A 20,529-nucleotide genomic window follows, 5' to 3' on the forward strand; every position below is an offset into this window, starting at 1 on the left:
TTGTCTTGACGTGGTATTTTTTTTTGTCCTAGCTTTTATTTTATTTTGTTGTATTTTATTTTATTCGTGCCTGTATTTATTATAAAAAATTGTATTTACCATCGTTAGAATAGACTGCAAAGTCAGTCAAATCAATAAATAAACCAAACATGATGATATTTATTTAGAACATTATTGCGACCTTAAACATTACTCAAAATACAACCAGATTGAATTGGCCAAACCGTATTAGTTTTATTGCCGTTTTTGAAGCAGTTCTTAACATCATTTGACGTTTAATCATCAGTGTGACCATATATAAAGCAAAGTGTCGTCACAAAAAAAGAACTTCAAATTAATCACTCTCTAGGGAGGGGGTAGAAACGATCCACAACTGGGTGGGAATACGAAAATTGTCGTATAATTAACAAAAACTTCACAAAACACTAACTCAAATTACAACAACAACAAACCATCACGCTGTTTTTCCGTAGGGGTAAGCAGAGCGTATAAAACGCCACATCACTCTATATTTGCATACTGATCTCGCTTCCTCTACATTCATCTTGTCATGCACGCGCGCTAATTATTCCGACTTTTGACATGTCCATCTTCAAGTATTTGTTGGATTTGGTCATACCATGTCTTTCTCGGTCTTCCTCTTTTTCTGCACCCATCAACATTTTTTTATTTATTTATATTTTTAACTTTTTGTACATAATGTTATTTGTATATTGGCGGGCTTATTGCCAAATAGCAATTTCTTCCAACCAATCAATAAAATGAAATTTTATTTTTATAATTCAAGTTACAGAACATATTCAACAGAAAAAAAAGATTAAAAAGCTAACGAAAATAGAAAAAAACGTATTTATAAATTACCTTAAATCAAAACTATTACTCAATGGGAAAAAGGAAACAAAAGGAAAAAGGAAAGGAGGAGAGATTAAGGAAGAGAAAGGAACATTCGCATTGTAAATATTCTTAGACGTTCTTTCTCTGTAGATTCGCTCTACGTGTCCAAACCAGCGCAGAGCTCCGTTCTTGATTTTGTCTATAATGCTTGTCTCAGCCATACATAATGTACGGATCTTAACATTTGTGCATCTATCGTACATAGTTGTACCACACATTCGCCTGAGAGACCGCATTTCGACAGCATTCAGCCTACTTTCATCCCTGTTTTTCCAAGTCCATACTTCGCTTTCAATATCTTTCTCAGTCATTCCATCGTCAAACTCAAATTACTTTCTGTATTTGTAAATACGATGAAATCCCGCAAATTAAGTACAGCACATTTAAATAACAAATTGTTTTTACTTTGTTACAGATGGTGAAGCGTAAGTGAAGTGATATAAGCCAACATTCAAGTGTTATTACAAAATGGCTGCCATAGACACATTAAATTGCCAAAGGTAAGGAGTATTTTTATGATAAAATAGAAGTGCATTTATCTTACGTTTTCCAAAGACTGAAAAATATCTTAACCAAAGAAAAATTAAAAATGGTATATTACGATTTAATCCAGTCTTCGATAACATGTAATATAATAGCGTGGGGAGGAGTCTTGGACGCGCATAGTCGCTCAATAGAAATTGCAGAGAAAAATATAATTAAAATAATTTACAAAAAACATAGACTATTTCCTAATTATAAATTATACGTAGATAGTAGACTCCTTAGTTTTAAAAAATCATAAATATTTCAGTGCCTGAAATATGTTTACTTGAATAGGGAATTGTTTAGTTATAATTTAAATCGATTAGTAATAGATCCGATAGTGTACTGTCAGTTCCAGGATGCAGAACTAAGTTCGCACAGAGGCACTCCTTACATGTTGGTCCAAGATCCTTCAATCTTCTAACCAAGGAACTACAAAGCATTAAATCACTGGTACTGTTTAAAGAAGGTTTTTGAGGTCTTGGATTAGCATGGAAGGAGCAGATAGACACATTCTTTTAAAAAAATATATATTAAAAATTAAAAAGAAATGCAAACCTACTGCAAATAAATCATATTTTCGTAATTTCAGCATATATTAATTTGGTTTTTCTTTTATATTTCTTTTCTTTTCTTTTCTCTTCTTTTTTTCTTTCTTTTATTTCTTTTCTTTTCTTTTCTTTTCTTTTCTTTTCTTTTCTTTTCTTTTCTTTTCTTTTCTTTTCTTTTCTTTTCTTTTCTTTTCTTTTCTTTTCTTTTCTTTCTTTTCTTTTCTTTTCTTTTCTTTTCTTTTCTTTCTTTTCTTTTCTTTTCTTTTCTTTTCTTTTCTTTTCTTTCTTTTCTTTTCTTTTCTTTTCTTTTCTTTTCTTTTCTTTTCTTTTCTTTTCTTTTCTTTTCTTTTCTTTTCTTTTCTTTTCTTTTCTTTTCTTTTCTTTTCTTTTCTTTTCTTTTCTTTTCTTTTCTTTTCTTTTCTTTTCTTTTCTTTTCTTTTCTTTCTTTTCTTTTCTTTTCTTTTTTCTTTTCTTTTCTTTTCTTTTCTTTTCTTTTCTTTTCTTTTCTTTTCTTTTCTTTTCTTTTCTTTTCTTTTCTTTTCTTTTCTTTTCTTGTCTTTCCTTTCCTTTTTATGGTCATGTTATACCTTGTATATGTGCTATAAACTTTTTAATAATTAAAAAAGGAATGGCCCACGATCAGACGCTATAGTCTTTGTGGGCATTTTTTCCAATTCATTATAGCTTAATTTTAAGATGTATTTTTCTAAAGTGTATTTTTGTAATTATATTTCTATGTAAATAATATGTGTATGGAAAAATGAACAAATAAAAATAAAATTTGATTTTCAGAATAAAGAAATCACATAAAAACATACACTGTGAAATAACGCAGATTTTAGATCAACAAGCTGTGTAAAGCATCGACTGCGACACGGTACAAACCCTAAATACATACACAAATAAAATCAACCCCAATGATAACGCTGTAATACGATTCAAAACGTCGAAAGACAGTATGAACGATACACGGTGTAATAACCTAAATTAACTCATTATGCTTTGCCACATACAGCATTTCAAATTTTCATCGACGATATATGAATGATGATGACCTATCCAAATATTCTGATTTTGGGATTATTTTTATTTAACTCTTAAAATAAATAGTGTGCTAAAAAATCCTCTGGGTACGATGCTGTGACGTCGTATTATATTATGAAAAATATTACATGTTTTCAACAGGGGCGAACCGTGTATAGAAGCGATTATGCACAGCTTACCATTATATTTGACTAACCATAATAATGTTTTATTGTAACGTTATTTACAAAAAAACAAATAAATAATTACCATTTATTTTAAATCATTTCCACCGTTTGTATTTTTTTTCTAATATAAATATAAATTTTAATACAGCGTGCCCAGCGCCTGCGGTGAGCCAAGAAACTAGCCGATTATTCCAGCTTATTTTTTCATACAAATATGTACACTTTATTTTGAATGTATTAACCCCAGTGCGGGTTGTTTCTCCTAGATTAAACTTGCAGATTACACAAATTATTTGAAGATTCTTGATTTGAAAAACAATATTTCAAACATTGTTTCTTAAGGACTATTTTTCTTTTAAATGGTACTTACTTTTTGCAAAAGTCAAACTCCGGTCTTCTCACCAACAGAGGGGTGTACTTATGTAGGAATACGATTTTTAAAAATGTATTGAATTTATTATTATTTTAGTATTACCAAAAATTCATAATTCATTTATATTTTATTAGTCTGTGCTCTCTATTAATTTGTTAACTATTATCATTTATTAGAATGTAATTGTCTAGCTTGAAAAGGGTATGTACCCTTGTAAGCTGGGCGAAGTAAACGTAAAATTGTATTTTTGATAAAGGGTGTAAATTATTTTTTTTTTTAAATAGAGCACTGTTTCAACATTATCTTTAGGTAATTATTTGCGTATTTGTAAAAATAAATAATTTAATATTCTGATTCCATAATTGAATTTGTCTATGCTGTCATTAAATTCCATTGTCTACGTTCTATGTCCAAATAAAGAATGCGAATTAAATTTCAACATTACGGAGTTGTCAACTCAGTATTGCCGCAAGGGCGCTCGTGATTGGTCCGCGAGAATGGTTGACCGTTTGAATATCGAATACAAAGAGTAAATATTTTTTACGACGTTCTATTTCGGTATTTGAATTTTCGCGACGCGTGCAGGTTGTAACCTAATTGATTTTTTGTGTGTTTTTTTGCAGGGTGTTTAAAAAGTCCTCCCCAAACAATAAGCTCACTTTGTACCTGTGCTCCCGTGATTTGGTGATCGAAAACGGAGTGATAGATAAGCTTCAAGGAGTTTTGTGTGTGGATCCGGACATTTTGGAAAATAAAAAGGTGTTTGGACAGGTCACTTTAACGTTCAGGTGAGTGGTTGATTTTCAATTTTTCAATTTATGCGCTCCAAAAATGCGTTTATTCGTGATATGGAACTTTTTATAATTATTGTTACCCACCAAGTTTAGATACTTTTTAGTGAGACGCTTTTTTTTTTAGTGAGAGCTGTTAGATAAGGGAGGTCATTTACAACTTTAATATTTTGTTCGGCTGTCTTTGGAGTCTTTTTATGCCATTTTGATTTCCTGTTCCACATTGTAGTTTTATATAACATATTTTTACAGAGGCTTCAAACAATAATTATTTTTATGCTTTTTGTGTAAATAAAATAGTAATTGATAGCATAAATATGTCATACAATGAAACAGGGATTCCGTGCAACATTATATTCGTACAACATTAAATTTAACACTAGCGTCCAAGGATCTATCGAGATCGACTCTAGCGGACGATTTTCTCATCTTGTCTAAGCATGCGCAATCGTTACCGCGTATTATTTGTTTTTTACATTTTTTGACCCTGAATTTGTATGAAACAAACCATATCTGCTAAAACCGTGATTTGAGCGAGATAGACTACGCTTCATATCGGTATATCGTACGTTCGAGGGAGAAAACAATGTACCTCCGGGTATTGCCAACGCATGCGCAGATTTGTATGAAACAGATTTACTTGATTTAGTTACGTATAATGTGCGTATAATGTTAGTACGTATAAGCACTCAGCAAACAAAAACAATGGTGAATTTGGCATTCCTGGTGCCGATGCGCGGGCTGTTAAATTATTATTTCTTGTTTACCGTATCAAGCTTATAATATTAATTAACTTAATATCCAAGATGACAAAATTAACTCAGGTTTAACCAATGTTGCACTGATGAAGCGTTTTCTTTTGGGAAAAGCATCATATTCGCATAAAATATGTATAGGTGTTTCATAAGAATATTATGTGTGAGGTGGTCCGATTTTATTACTAACATTGAAGTCCAAGAACGGACGCAGCAGCCTCCTATAACGAGCGTCTCGAGGATGCGGCGGTGGACCTGGCTCGGACACGTGCTGCGCATGGCTCAGGAGAACCTAAACCCAAGTTTCCTCTTCTTTAAACCTTAATTTATCTTCAACTATACCGTCAAAGTGAAGGTATGACGTCATTATCTTCCCATCATAATCGAGGCCCAGGCGTATATTCATAATGAGTAAATAACACCTCAACGGCTAAAAGACGAATAAGATATTTTCTAATTTTGCTTTTCAGGGACCTGAAAATTCGAATAATTTCTGTCAATTGACAGGTCATAAGCCCTGTAGTAGCCTAGACTTCTACATTACCGTATCTTAAATGTTCTACATCTCTGTTGTAATATGTTAATATAAACAGTTCCCCAGGGAGTTGAATCCAGTCCTTGTCTACAAAGATTTGGACAAACTCAAAATATTGTTGAATAATTTGATCATTGAATTTTGTAAGTTCTGTACAAGATTTATGTTGGTATTACTGGAAAAAGCCCATGAGGTTAAAGCGTGTCTGATAATTGATTCTGAAAGTGACAAATGATTTAATCTTAAAAGAACTACCAGGGACATAATATTTCAATATACACATTAAACCAACTATTGACCCAAGTCCAAGACACATTTTTGTACATGAGCATCTTATTTAAAATGGCAATCGATAGTTAATCCTAAATATACATACTCACTAATATTTTCTAATATATCACAACTGCAGGGTTGTATAATATTCTGATGGATACAGTGAAAATCGTGAGAATTTATACAGGGCTCCATATCAAATTTGGCATTTGGTGATCTAATGTGCATTAATTTGGTCTTCTTAGCGTTGATAATCAAATTACAGCCGCTAGATAACATCACCGCTCTCTAAAGCTCGGGTTTCCTAGGACAGCGGTGCCCGTATTTTAACGGCCGTAGTGAACATTAATGCGGTTGACAGCCGTCGTAACGGTGACTAAAGAGTGGTTTCCTATAAAAATGGTGTGGATAACACCGTTAAAAAATAAAACCACTCTCTAGTCACCACTACGACGGCTGTCCACCGCATCACCGTTCACTACGGCCGTTAAGATACGGGCACCGCTGTCCTAGGAAACCCTAGCTTTAGGAAACCATATCTTTACGGTGAACTTTTGATGATTTTGTAGCGCTGACGGAAATATGATAGATTGTTTATAAAACCGGCCCTAAATATCTATGTATGAATTTTAACGAATATAGCATTTCAAAAGAAGTACCTATGTTTGTTGAGCTAAAACTTTTTTAATCAACATTCTAGAATGGACAAATGTTTGTAAATCGTTCAAAAGTTTACACGAAACAGTGGAGTCCATGTTTTACGTCGCAAAGTTGTAAAAAAACTTCGCTTAATAAAAACTTCGGGACCAAAATGGTACATTAACATACTCCCGTTATAAATTTAACGTTTGTTACAATAAGTTTTGTGTATTTTATGACAGTTATGCTGAGATTAAAGGCGTACAGATGACTTTGAAAAAATAACCATGTTTTCGTAATTGTTCATTAAAAATTAATGTTCAGTAAAATATTTTTTACGATTTTAAATCTCAGAACCCGAGCAAGGATGTTAAAATAATGGTTTTAAGACAGTTTTAATAAGAAGTAAAGTTCTTTAATGCCATTGTTTGTTTTATAACTCCACAAATTTATCCGTAGAATAAACAACAGTAAATTAACATCGCCATTTTGGAAAAGCCGTCAGATTTTCTATAGCTGCCGACATAATATGAGTTTCGCTATTCGATAATCAAATATGCATTAGTGATGTTTATAATTAAATACTTCCGGTACCTACGTAACTAACTAAGGTATATTCATCCTTATTGTTTTTTATAAAATAAATAAACAATTTTAATACTGGCAACACTTTATTGACTGTGGCGCTTTCTTTGTAATTAGGTAAAAGGATACTTATATATCTAAGTACCTATGTAAATATACAGATTTAGGTATTTACCTGCTATATATTTTTTACGTACATAATAACACAAATAAAGTGATAACAAAATATATTTCAAATAATATTATTTTATTATTTTTATTATACTTCTTTTTTCTTAGCCGAAATCATGTTTCGTTTGCGATTTTTTTTCGATTTAAAAAAAATAATGTTATTATTTCGCTTAGTGAAAACTCTATGTAGTGTAGTTATTTCATTTTGTAAAAAATCACGATATTTGAACCGCTACAACTTCGCATATATATCGTTTTGCTAAAGTTTTCATCACCAATCGATAAAGCTCACATAGAAGAACCCATTTCAATAAAAAAAACGTGTTTTGTTTTTTTTTTTAGAAATTTCACTTTGTGAACGGTCCTCAATTGTTTTAAGTTTATTTAGTACATTAACGAATATTAACTCTTATATTTAGCTACTCACATATATGGACTATTATTTTACTTTTGAACAACACGATTTATCTATACGTTAGTTTTTAAATAAAATTAATAAAAATTGAGTTTTTCTACTGAATTTTTTTTCTCTGCATTCTAATTACAATTTTTGAAACATGTATTCAGTTTAATTTCGCTTTTATTTATAATTTTCACCAGTGACCAGATTTCGTTTTGAACGACATGACGATGTAACGAAAATATAAACAAAATCTTATTTTAAATCAATGTTAAAGCAGGGTTGTCAGTCGTGATTTGTATAAAAAAGGAACCGTTTTCCGTAAGGGTAGGCAGAGAAAGTAGAACATCATATTACTCTGTATTTGCATACAGATTGTTCTTTCACGCGCGCCAATTATTCCGACTTCTGACATATCCAGTTTCAATTATTTTTAGGATTTGGTGATGCCATGTTTCTCTCGATCTTCCTTAATTTCTACATTCATGAACAATCGTATCGTAAAACCTTTTAGCCGTTCTTTTGCGGTCCATTTGCTCTTCATGTCTAAACCAACGATGAACTCATTTCATGATTTTGTCGATAATCATTTTTAATAATAATTTTGAACCGGGTTGTGGTCCCCTGGCTAGTGTTGCGGACTCACGGATCAAAGGACTGAGGTTCGAACCCCACTCTACCACGACTTGAGTCTCATTTTTTAGTAGTATGTTCTTTACAACTCGTTGAAAATGGCCCCAAAAATTTAAGTATTTGAAGAAGTCTTCGTAAAATTTAAATGAGAGCTATTTCAAATTTTAATAACTCGTAGATAGGGAATGCGGACTTAATTTTCGGAGTCATTCATTGGTTAGATTTAATCATATGACGTCGAGATAACAAATCGGTAGAACATACTGAGGTAGATAGAGATGTTACAGAAGTTAAGTGAAGAATATATATAATATATACTATTAAGTGCATGTTGTAGCGCTGTGAACGCTAAGATCACGTGGTACTAGTTATCGTTCCTGCAGCGCCCCCAAGTGGCGACGAGGAGAAGTCACGAAGAAGATCACGTGGTAGACGCCCTCGCCGGGCAGTGTGAATATATTATGGTGGTGCAATCTCATAGTAATACTTTTGTAATTAAGGTTTATATTATAATAAAATACTTAATTATACCTCTAACAATACCTTGGACATAGAATTACATTGACGATATAAGCGTCCAACGCCATATTCTTCTTCTTCATTGTTCAGCCTTCTGTCTTTCACTACTGGGTATAGACCTCTTCCATATCCTTCCATTTCTTTCGGTCGGTTGCTGCTTGCAGGCAATTTTTACCCCCACAGCGGCTATCTCGTCAGACCATCTTTTTAAGGTCTTCTGACGCCTTTCTTATTCTCCCAAGGTCTCCATCTTAAAATTTTAGGGGCCGTCTTGGGTGTCTTGTCTTGCTCTAATGATCTTTATAAAAAGTACGATGCCTGAACAATAAATACAAATTATTTTAGCTCTCCACTGAAATACGCGGGATTAAAAATCTTTAATACAGAAATACCGAAATTACAAAAAGACTGCAAGATTAAAAGCCCTAATTGCAAGGGCTAACCTGTCATTGGCTGGTTTAAGTGACTATTTCACACGCTGTAACCTTTGCCATTCTGCGCATGTTGTATTTTTTTATTTAATTCGTAGACAAAACTAGACATTCCACCCTGATGCTGCAAAAGCAATCGAAAATTAACACAACTTTCGGTCGAAGAGGATTACTCTACTCCTTCATCAAAGTGTACAACCTACTTTCATTATCCGTAAGGACAGTAAGTAAATACAGTCATAAAATTGCTATTAAGAAATGGATAATGGAGGTGAGATATTATTATTATCCATTCAGATGTTAAGATTATGTTTAATAAAACAGGTTTCAAAATTATATAAAATGTCTCCGTCGACACGGGACACCCTAGTGTGGAGACCTTATTTTTAATGTAAAAAAAGTAATACATGAATTATAAAAGAACAAATAAATAAAAATAAATAAAGCTATTTCCACCCTTTGGGGAGTTATCAAGATTAACGAAAAACAACAAAGATGACAACATGATGAATTATAACATATTAGAAATGAGAATATCAATTAATTATTAGTTCACAATGGAGTCGTGGTGCCGACCCTTACGTATGGGAACGAGGAATTTGGAGAACAAGGACTAAAGTAGGCTAAATGCTGTCCAAATACTCTCTTAGGCAAATGTGTGGTAAAACTACGTACGATAGATGCACAAAAGTCAAGATTCGTGCATTAAGTAAGGCTTTATGTACAAAACTAAGAAAGGTGCGCCGCATTGGTTTGGACGTGTAGAGCGAATGGACGAGGAAGGACCGGCTAAAAGGATTTACGATGCGAAAGTTGATGGATATTGAGAATGAGGAAGACCGAGAAATACATGGCGTGACCAAATTCAACGAATTCATGAAGACGGACATGTCAAAATTTGGAATAATCGGCGCGCATGCATGAGAAGATGTGTGAATGTAAACGAAGCGAAGTTCGTATCCAAAAACAGAGTGAAATTGCGTTCTATCCTCTCTGTTTACCACCACGGGGAAACGGCGTGATGGGTTGTTTGTTAGAAATCGTGGGTATACAAGGAAAACCGGTTAACTACGTTTTTGGCATATTTGAGTTATGAATACCATTAACTTCAAATTTATATCCTCTATTTACAGGTAAAATCAGTTAAATGATATTACCGCTATTAACTGAGTTTCATACAATTGTTGAACGAGTAAAACATATATATAGAATTTCTTCTCAAATCTTTACAAAGAAAATCACTTAAGTGATTATTTTTCAATTGTTTATGTTTTTAATAATGAATATAGAAGGAAAAACGGTTAAGTGTCTTTGTCTGGTTTTCGTTCATCCAAAGTTTTTATTAAAGTTATACAAAACAAGAGTCATTCCCGAAGAATTCCATCATTGGTAAAAGAGTATTTCCACTTCCACTGATGTGATAGATGCTTTATCTGATGATAAAGACAGTGTTGAATTTGATACAACACAAATTCAGTTAGACTATCTATGTCGCCGGCTAACTCAACCAGCACAAATTTCTTCACAAGGAAAATCAGCTAATTGCGGAATTTATTTTTCTTATCTTACTTAATTATTTTTTTCTCAAAATTCCGTTGCTTTTTATTTCATATAAAATCTGATACGTATAAAAATATGTTTCATGAATAATAAACAATAAGTATTACAAAAAAAAAACAAAATTTGATTTTTAATAAATAACCAAACTTTAAAATTCAATTTACGCACAACTGGCTTTTTGCAGTTAGCTGGTTTTCCTTGTATACCCACGAAATATTGCATAGGTCTAGGCATTTAAGGGATTATGACCTGTCATTGGCTGGTTAAAGTGTTATTTATGTACTTATTTTTATGCGCTAGAAACTCCAGGCTCAGTTGAAAAAGCTAAATGATAAAATTTATCGTGAAGTTTTTTGCTAAGGACGCGTAACGGGTGTCTGAAAAAAATTCCTACAACTTTAATCATTTCTATGCTATTGACCTTTCGCATGTTAGGTAGGGAGACTGGGGCCAGTAGTCACAAACATCAATTGAACTCTTGTAACTGAACAAATTAAAGAATAATTGCCAATTTCATGGCTTTGAACATATACTTACAGTTAGTATATTACAAAAGACATTAAGGACATTTTATAGAATAACAGGCATTTACATAGGGACAATTCTACACACTGTGCCATTCACCATTCTGCCTATGTTTCAACATATGTGTCTTCATTTTATCCATCGGTATATTCATGTGAATGCCTAGGAGGTTGATCTAGTTCGTCTTTACAAAAATTTGGATAAACTCAAAATATTGTTGATTTATTTAGTTTCAGCGATTATTAATTACGCATTTTTATTTTTAAATGTGATGTAACAAATTGCAATTGAGATAGAGAACATTTTAGAGAAGTGAATACGGAAGCCCAGGCATTTACAGGGCTTGTGTCCTGTCATTGGCTGGTTTATGTGGCCACTTTGCACACTGTGTAACATTCATCACTTTGCCTATGTTTGAACATCTCATGAGCCCTGTAAATGCCTAAACTTCCATATTCCCTTCTCCAAAGAATTCTCCATCTGTGGTGTAATTTGTTTGACTCCCTAGGGGGTGAAATCCAGTCTTTTGTCTACAAACATTTTAACAAAGTTAAAACGTTGTAATAATATGTTATAAATTTTCAATGAAAAAATCATGTCACTGCGACGGGATGGGATGGTTGATATGTTGATACAACTAACCCCAGGGATGATTTTTTTCGTCGTATTTTTTTCCTACATCTGTAAAATTTGTAAAAAAAAGTGTTTTCGGTTTTTTGTGATTATTTTTCACCGTCTCAGTGACAACTCGCCCCAAATTTACTAAGAGCTTGTTCAGAAGGGGCGAATTTTCCGCAAAACGTTTTGCGCGTCAGCGAGATACTAGGCGCCAGTACATCGCGTCCACAAGCATCGCGCGAATTCAAAATACCCGCGTTAATCGGGTGCACTTCGCCATCTGGCTTGATTCGCGCGTATTGCGCGTGAGTCGAGATACTAGAGACGCCGAGTTGCGTCCAGTTGAACTCCAGAGCGAGTGCACATATAAAGTGCGCTTCGTTCAACTTTATGTTTTCTACTGACATAATTCATCCCCAAATACTCGCGCGTCGGTGCGTTCCTTCTAGACGCAACGGTCGCGCGTATTACGCACAAGAGAATCGCAACAAATTCGCCCTTTGTGGACAAGCTCTTACACTTTAAGCCTTATATAAAATGTTTTGATGTGTATTTTTTTTTACGAAATCAATAAAATGCAACAATTTAACTCAATAATGTTTGACTTGTAAAAATAAATTTAAAATCCTAATTTGATTTAAGTTTCACTTAAAATCAATGTTTTCATCTTTCGGAAAATATTTCACAACGCAGTGAGTAGGGCGGCCATGCCACTTTCTGAAGTTCGTAAGCTTTCTCTAACTACAGAAGAACAGAGATGGATAGCATTTTAGAAATGGGAACATGAAAGTCTAGGCATCTACGAGGCTTATGACCTGTCATTGGCTGTTTTAAGTGGCCATTTATGTATAGACTAAACTATACTTCTACATTCCCTTCTCTAAAATGTTGTTCATCTCTGTTGCATAATTTGTTTATTTGTTTATTTGTTTAAATTTAATGTTGTGCAATAATGTTTATATTAACAGCTCCCTAGGGGTTGAATCCGGTTCTTGTCTACAAAAATTTGGACAAACTCAAAACATTGTGTAGAAGAAAGTTTGTTCTACTTTTATTATCCGGTGATACGGCTATTGTGACAACTAAGACGTTTGCCAACTAGCCCCAGTCTCCCCTAAATACATCTACAAAAAAGTTTTCTTTAAGCGCTTATTTTTATTGTTATTTTATTCCAAAACGGGTCACTGCCCTTTACTTTTAATGTTTTTTTATATAAAGTTGTTGATCGCAGTTAAATATATTTATTGTTCTCCGTAGTAGTGTCATCACAAGAAAGCTTGAAAAGTTGCTAGTACTTTTGCTAGACAGCAATTAGTAGCTCTTCAAATTTCACCAGGGGTGGCCTTTCGTTCGCGTTGCGAGCATGAGCTGATGGTTTTTTCATGTTTTTAGCAATTAAATTTTAAGTATTATTACTTTTGACTTCAATTTTAAATAATTCATGCAATTTTTTGGCGCAGTAAGGGCAAGGTTGTCACACAGAACTTTGATGTTCTTTATTCGTCGAGGTGCCTTTTTTTCTGTTGTATCAATTTAGAAGCTAATAAATAATGAAAATAAGCCTGAAATATTATTTTTGTACTCTCTTGTCTCCAAAGGTAAATTCAATTTCATTTTCTTATAAATAATAAGAAAACATCATGCCGTTTCCACTTCGTTTGGTTCAATTCACACAAGTCGATTTCCCGCGGGACTCGGAAACGGAAGGACAGAAAATCCTAAAAGAGAATAATGGCCAAGTCGCGGACCGGATGTTGAGATTCCGGAAGTGACGGCGCAACAGCCATCACGCTGTGCGTGAAACCTTTCCCGGATGCTATTTCCGGGGGTTTCGTTTAATTTCCTGAATCACTCGGACGAATAAAAGATTCGCATTAATTTAAAATGAAACGGTACGAATCAAATAGAGTGTTTCAACATTTTGTTTTGATTTATCTTGTTCGTTTGTTAACATTCATTTTCCATTATTCTTGTTTGTATTTATTTAATAAAACCCGTATTCATTTATTTTTGCATAAACGGCATAAATTGCATTTTACATATACATATATTTATATAAATGAATCGCCGCATTCATCCATTCGACGAGTGTGTATTTCGCACAAGTCGTGACCAAATATGCAGTTAAAATGAAATAATAATACATGTTCACAAACATCGTTTTTTTTTTAAATGTTATTACTATTTTATTTTATTGTTACATCTGAGTATGTTTTTCATTCTTCATTTCAATTCTTAACTTTTAATTACTCTTCCAAATTTTCTTTATTTTCAATATTATCTCCATTTGTAAATACTCACTACAAACTACAAACTTTAAAATATCTTTTTTTAGTTAAATTTTAATTTTTGAACAACTTTCATTTGTGTTTTTTTTTTCTTCTCTTTTTTATACTTTCATGATTAACCTTACATATAATTGCTTTATCGTATGGAAACTTTATTGGTCCATTAGAGTTAAGTCTAATTGTGTAAAATATTAAACTTTGTAACTGTACTAAATAAAAGAAAATAATTAAAAATAAATTAATTAATAACAATTCCTAAAATTTACTTCATTCTTGAGGCAATAGACTACTTTAGATTGTGTGTAATCCGCCTAACTTGGTACAACCTGTTATAAGGCAGACATTTTTACTTGCATTGCATCGGATTAAAAAAGGATAATTATTCCTATTTTAACTCTTCCTTCCCGGTGCGGTGATTTGTAGCTAGTTCATATTGCATCTAATAACCTTAATATCTCCATAAATATAATGAAAAATGGGTTTGGATTTTTTGTACTCCTCCGCTTTTACATTTACGTACAGGTTAAATTATTTTTTAATTAAATAATTCATTCATATTGGGAACAGAAAAAGCATTTTATCAAAAATCTGAGAAAAATCACTAATACAATAGAAAGCTTCATAAAGAAGTTAAATTGAATTGTCTCGCACACTCTTTACGTCTCACTCTCGATACTACATGTATACTCGGGAGCGAAAAAGACGATTTTACGCGTCACACGCGCGAACAACAATGTTTCTAGTACTTCTCCCAGACGCCCGTCAGTAGCTTCCCGACTTTAATCGCGGGTAGTTGTTTCGCCCGCGCTGCACAAGCTTTTGCTAATGATTTTTCATGTTCTTAGCAATTGGATTAACACTATTATCATTTTATGCAGTTCTGTATGACTTGATAATTTATATGTTAATTTTTGTATGCTTTTGATAAATAAATAAAAACCAATAAATAATATAAAGAATTAAAGTAATTGCCAATTAATATTACATTTTTCAGATTTAAAATCTCCCATTTTTTGTGTGTGTAATTACTACACAGCACCGTAACGCGCGGATGTTTTTGGGACAGCAAGAAAAAGGTTTAAAAAAAGGCAATTTCTCAATATGTCTTCATTGTCACAATGAAGATTCTTTTGATTTTTACGATTTTCAGTTTCAGTGCTGCAAAGCAGCGTTTTTTTGATATTTTAATAAATATATTTTTTTCTTATTCATATAACAAATAAAAATACAATATTATAACTAAATACATTTTTTCACATATATTTACATTAGTTTCCCATTACGTAAAAGAAATAAACAGTTATTGTGTACATAATGGGGAGTGACGTTATACAATAGTTTATTTTATTTTAACTAATAATATTTTTAGGATAACATGTATAAATTACAAAAAAATATATATAAACGATGTTTTTAATCAGTGTTACATGAAGAAGAACTATAAATGTAACTTTTCATTTCTTTCTTAAATAAATTGTATTCCTGACTGTACTTTTTATTATCTTTGTTCATTTCATGAAAGAAAAATATTCCTCTGTAAGTATAATGATGCCGTGCTGTAGTTGTTTTTAATTTGGGAATTGAGATATTACCACCTGTTCTAGGTCGCGTACTTACGTTTCGTAGATAGATTAATAATTATTACGCCTACCCCCAGGGCAAGCCATTGCTTATTTCGTCAAGTCAGTCAGTTGTGTGAGCATCTTCCCCTCTTAACTAGATCTGTTTACTTCCAGATACGGCCGGGAAGACGAGGAGGTGATGGGCCTGAAGTTTTGCAATGAAGCTGTCATGTGCCTCGCCCAGATATACCCCCCCATGACTTCCTACGGCCGAGGGGAACCCAACACCCCTCTACAGGTAAGACTTTAAAACTATTCAAATTTGTTGCAACAAAGTTGAGTCGGAAAACAATACTTGAAGATGGACATGTCAAAAGTCGGAATAATCGGCGCGCGTGCATGAGAAGATGTATGAATGTAGAGGAAGCGAGATCTGTGTGCAAAAATAGAGTGTTGTGGCGTTATATCCTCTCTGCCTACCCTTACGGGGAAACGGCGTGATGGTTTGTTGTTGTTGTTGTTGATTTTAAATTCTCGCAAAAACGCCATGCCTCGCCCCTAATAAATAACGATCCATGTTGAATTTAAACTATGTTCCTAACCATTATTTTTTTTATAAAATATCGTCACAAATCTTGACGTCACAATTATCAATGCCAAACATGTCGCGCTTTTCTAGTGACTTAATTTTTTTTCTAATTTCTTTTTAAATTTATGTATACGAACATTTTCCACAATATCCATATTGATTTTGAAAATACAAATTATTATTCCTAATTCATTTCATATATTTTAATCGCTATTCGCAGTATGTGACATTTCCCTATTAAAAAAACCTTAAATATTGGATTTAAATTATTTTCGAAATTAACACAAAAAAACAACAAAAAAAAATATTTACCGTTATATACAATTTTATATTATATTTTTGGGGATAAAAAGCCTAGCCTGTTTCAATTGCCGGTCCTCTAACTATCGCCATGCAAAAAGCACGACGGTCATTCCGTCTATGGCGACGTTATTCTGTTTTAACATTAAATCATTTTCACCAAGAATTTGTGACGAAGGTGTGATATATTTTCGGGCTAAAAAGCCTATGATACTTTTCAGCTCTCCGGCTATCTCTATGCAAAAAATCACGTTGATCGGTTTCTTCTCTGCAACGTGAAAAAAACACAAACAAACAAACAAACTTTCGCATTTATAATATTAGTATGGATTACGCATTGATACATAAAATTATTTTATTTTAAATTTATTTAATTTTTTTGCTGTATTTTTTCGAAACCATGTAAAAAGACTATCCTGTATGATAACAATATGCGCTCGTTTGATAGAATTAAATAATATAAATATAAACAAAAAGCATCATTATAATTTATGACTTACCACTATACATAAAGTAAATATGTTTCTAATTAATTTCTAATAGTGAGTTATTTACAACTCGTTGAAAATGGCACTTAAAATGAAATATTTGGGTAAATCATAAGAACGCAAATATTTCTTTTATTTAAAAAAAAAAAAAATGCAAAATCTTAGTCACGGCTTTAGTGATTTGGTGGCAAAAATTTATGTAAATTTGCTTACGAATTTATCTAAGATAAAAATATTAGAACGAATTTTGCAAATTCATTCAAAGTATTCTATAGGAAAGCAAACATACCTAATTTGTAAATAATTAACAATCAATTAAATTAACAGATGTGCAAAAGGCTTTCTCATAATTTATTATGGAAAAAAAATACGATTTATTTTTAAATACACCAATTTGGAATAACCAGTGACCGCTTTCGCGACTTCATAAATGGTTTCTTAATTTACACTCACCGAACATGGGTCCGATTCATGGGCGCCCGCAGAGGATTTTCTAGGGGCGGACTTATTACCACTTGAAATTTTTTAGTCTTACCAGAACTAAATAAAAAAATAGAATAAAAATTAATTTCAAAAATAAAAAATAAATAAAAAATTTAAATAAAAAACAAGTAAATGAAAAAGTTTAGAAAAAGACAAACAGTAAAAACATTACACAATACTTCGATGTCTATTGCTTACATTAACTATATTTAACATATTTTACATTATTATATTACATCTTCCAAATACTTATTTATAGTATGGAAACATTTATTGGTTAGAAACACTTTTAACACACCTGCAAATTTTTTAACACAATTTATTTCCCTATTTTTATTGGGGAGCTTATTATATATTTTTGCTGCCATGCATGCGGGCCCTCTTTGTTTAAATGATTGTTTCGTTAATGGAGTTTTTTATTTGCTTTTATTTCTGGTGTTGTGAAAGTGTATTTTTTTCCTGTGAACAATAAGACAAAGTCCCATTATACCCGTCACTGTTAATAAATGAGAATCACCTTATTTAGTTCATGTTACATTGAAAAAGTTCTATTTTGTATATCAGTGTTATTTAACAGACAATAATGGTTCTAACTCTGTTCATTGTGAATTTCATTTTGTAAAAATATCGCGTAGAAATTCGTTAGAGTGTTCATGCTTGCGAATTTCTATTCGGCATAAAAATTCAATTTCCTAATTGGATTGTTTGTGTTTAATACGTTGAAATAACGAAAAGGCTCTTCGGGGCAATACGCTCGTAAATTTTGAGTAATTGGACAAACTGGGCGAAATATCACACGAGGGAACTGGAAAAATCATGAAAACTGAAAAATACTGGAGCTTATGAAACTCATTGAATAATAATGAAATAACTAGTGGCCGAGCCGATTTTCAGTTTCGGATTTGGCCAGTTTCAGAGCAGATTCGATTTCGAAACTTTGGCTCCGCTGAAACCTGCGGTCGGAATGTATCGGATTACGTTCGACTGTACTCGGATGCATTTTATGGCTGATCTTTAGTTTTTAGTCCGGATACTTTTGTAACTCCTTTATAGTTAACTAGCTGAACCCGGCAACGCTTCGCTATAGCTTTGTTCGATATGAAATATTAGGGGAGTAAATAAAAATAGTCTACCAACTATTGCTACACATTGCTTAATTTACAACAACAAACCATCACACCGTTTTCCCGTAAGGGTAGGCAAACAGGATAGAACGCCACATCACTGTATCTTCGCATACAGATCTCGCTTCCTCTAAATTCTTACATCTTCTCATGCTTGCGCGCCGATTATTCCGACTTTTAACATGTCCATCTTCAAGTATTTCTTGGATTTGGTCATCCCATGTCTTCCTCGGTCTTCCTCTATTTTTGCATCCATCAATATTTGAATTGGAAAAATATTGTTGCCGTTCTTTCGCTGTCCATTCGCTCTACATGCTCAATTCAGCGCTAAGCTCCTATCTTGATTTTGTCGATAATGCTCATCTCAGCCTTACATAATGTACGGATCCCGACATTTGTGCATCTATCATATATAGTCTTGCCAGACATTCGCCTGAGAGATCGCATTTCGACAGTTAAAAAGGTTATCAGAATAAAATAGCGGCCTCCGTGATGTAGTGGTTAAGACGCTTGACTCACACATGAAAGGTTCCGTATTCGATTCCCGGTGAGAACACAAAATTTAAATGTGTTTTTTCTCAAGCCTGGGTATTCTGTGCTGTAATTCATCACTGCCATTGGGCCTTCTGGCCTATTGTGGTACAAATAAAAAATAATTTAAAAACATATTTGTATCCTTTTGCGTTTTTCAAATACAGTTATTATATTTCTGTACTGTACGTCCGAAGACGATAAAACTTTTCGAAGACGACAGCTAAAGGATTTTTGGATACTACATACGGCTTTATTTATTGTGTATGTAGACTAACAAATTACAACAGGGATGGAGAATACCTTAAATAAGGGAATATGGAAGTCAAGACATTTACAGGGCTTATGATCTGTCATTGGCTGGTTTAAGTGGCCACTTTATGTATGTAGATGTATGACGTGTATGTAGACTATTTTTTTATTTCATAATACAAAAATGTACAAAATTTAATTGTATTTCCATGAGTTAACAAACTCATTCTGGGATAGATACAATTAAAGATTACTAGATACAAATACATTTAGTTGAACATAATTAAAACAAAAATGGACAAATCTCGAACACCTTTTTTAAAACAAATTATTTAAGGTATTCTCCATTCCTGTTGTTATTTGTTAATCTTTATGACCTCCAAGGGGGTGAAATCCAGTCTTTTGTCTATGAACATTTGGACAAACTCAAATATTGTAATTAAACCAACTGGTCCAAGAAGAAGTTTAAAAATTGAAAAATTGTTTTCAGGCGTTGCCTAGTATGTGAAATAATTCAGTCAGATGAATCTCTTCACAACAATAAAGGTTTCAGCTCTTTGAGTTCACTAAAATCAACAGGTGGAAGAGTTGAAGAAATATGGATGTTCAAACATAGGCAAAATGGTGAATGTTACACAGTGTGTAAAGTGGCCACTCAAACCAGCCAATGACAGGTCATAAGCCCTGTAAATGCCTTGACTTCCATATTCCCTTATTTAAGGTATTCTCCATCCCTGTTGTAATTTGTTAATAACAAATTGTAATATATTATTTGACATAAACTTAACTTAGGTCAAGGGTTATCGAGAACTAATTTAAGAAAATGATTTTTTTATGTTATTTGTTTTCCATTCGTAGACTGGTAAAAAATTGTTTTAAGGTGAATAGGCAGGAGGTTATATTGAGTAGAGGCAATGTAGAGG

At 32.7% G+C, this 20,529-nt stretch overlaps 1 protein-coding gene across 1 annotated transcript in view; it reads left to right on the top strand.

Annotated features, from left to right (window-relative positions):
* The first annotated feature begins 1,362 nt into the window (after nucleotides 1-1,362).
* The window catches only part of LOC148273084 (arrestin homolog), a 97,896-nt gene continuing 78,729 nt past the window's right edge, over nucleotides 1,363-20,529 (top strand). Inside the window, exons 1-3 of the mRNA XM_088239161.1 lie at nucleotides 1,363-1,394; nucleotides 4,178-4,342; nucleotides 16,014-16,137. Coding sequence (XP_088095287.1) covers nucleotides 1,363-1,394; nucleotides 4,178-4,342; nucleotides 16,014-16,137 — 321 coding nt within the window. The remainder of the gene's footprint in view (nucleotides 1,395-4,177; nucleotides 4,343-16,013; nucleotides 16,138-20,529) is intronic.

The sequence above is a fragment of the Micrasema longulum genome, unplaced genomic scaffold, assembly GCF_059751315.1.
Source record: "Micrasema longulum isolate JH-2025_06_02 unplaced genomic scaffold, ASM5975131v1 h1tg002084l, whole genome shotgun sequence".
NCBI lineage: Eukaryota > Metazoa > Arthropoda > Insecta > Trichoptera > Brachycentridae > Micrasema > Micrasema longulum.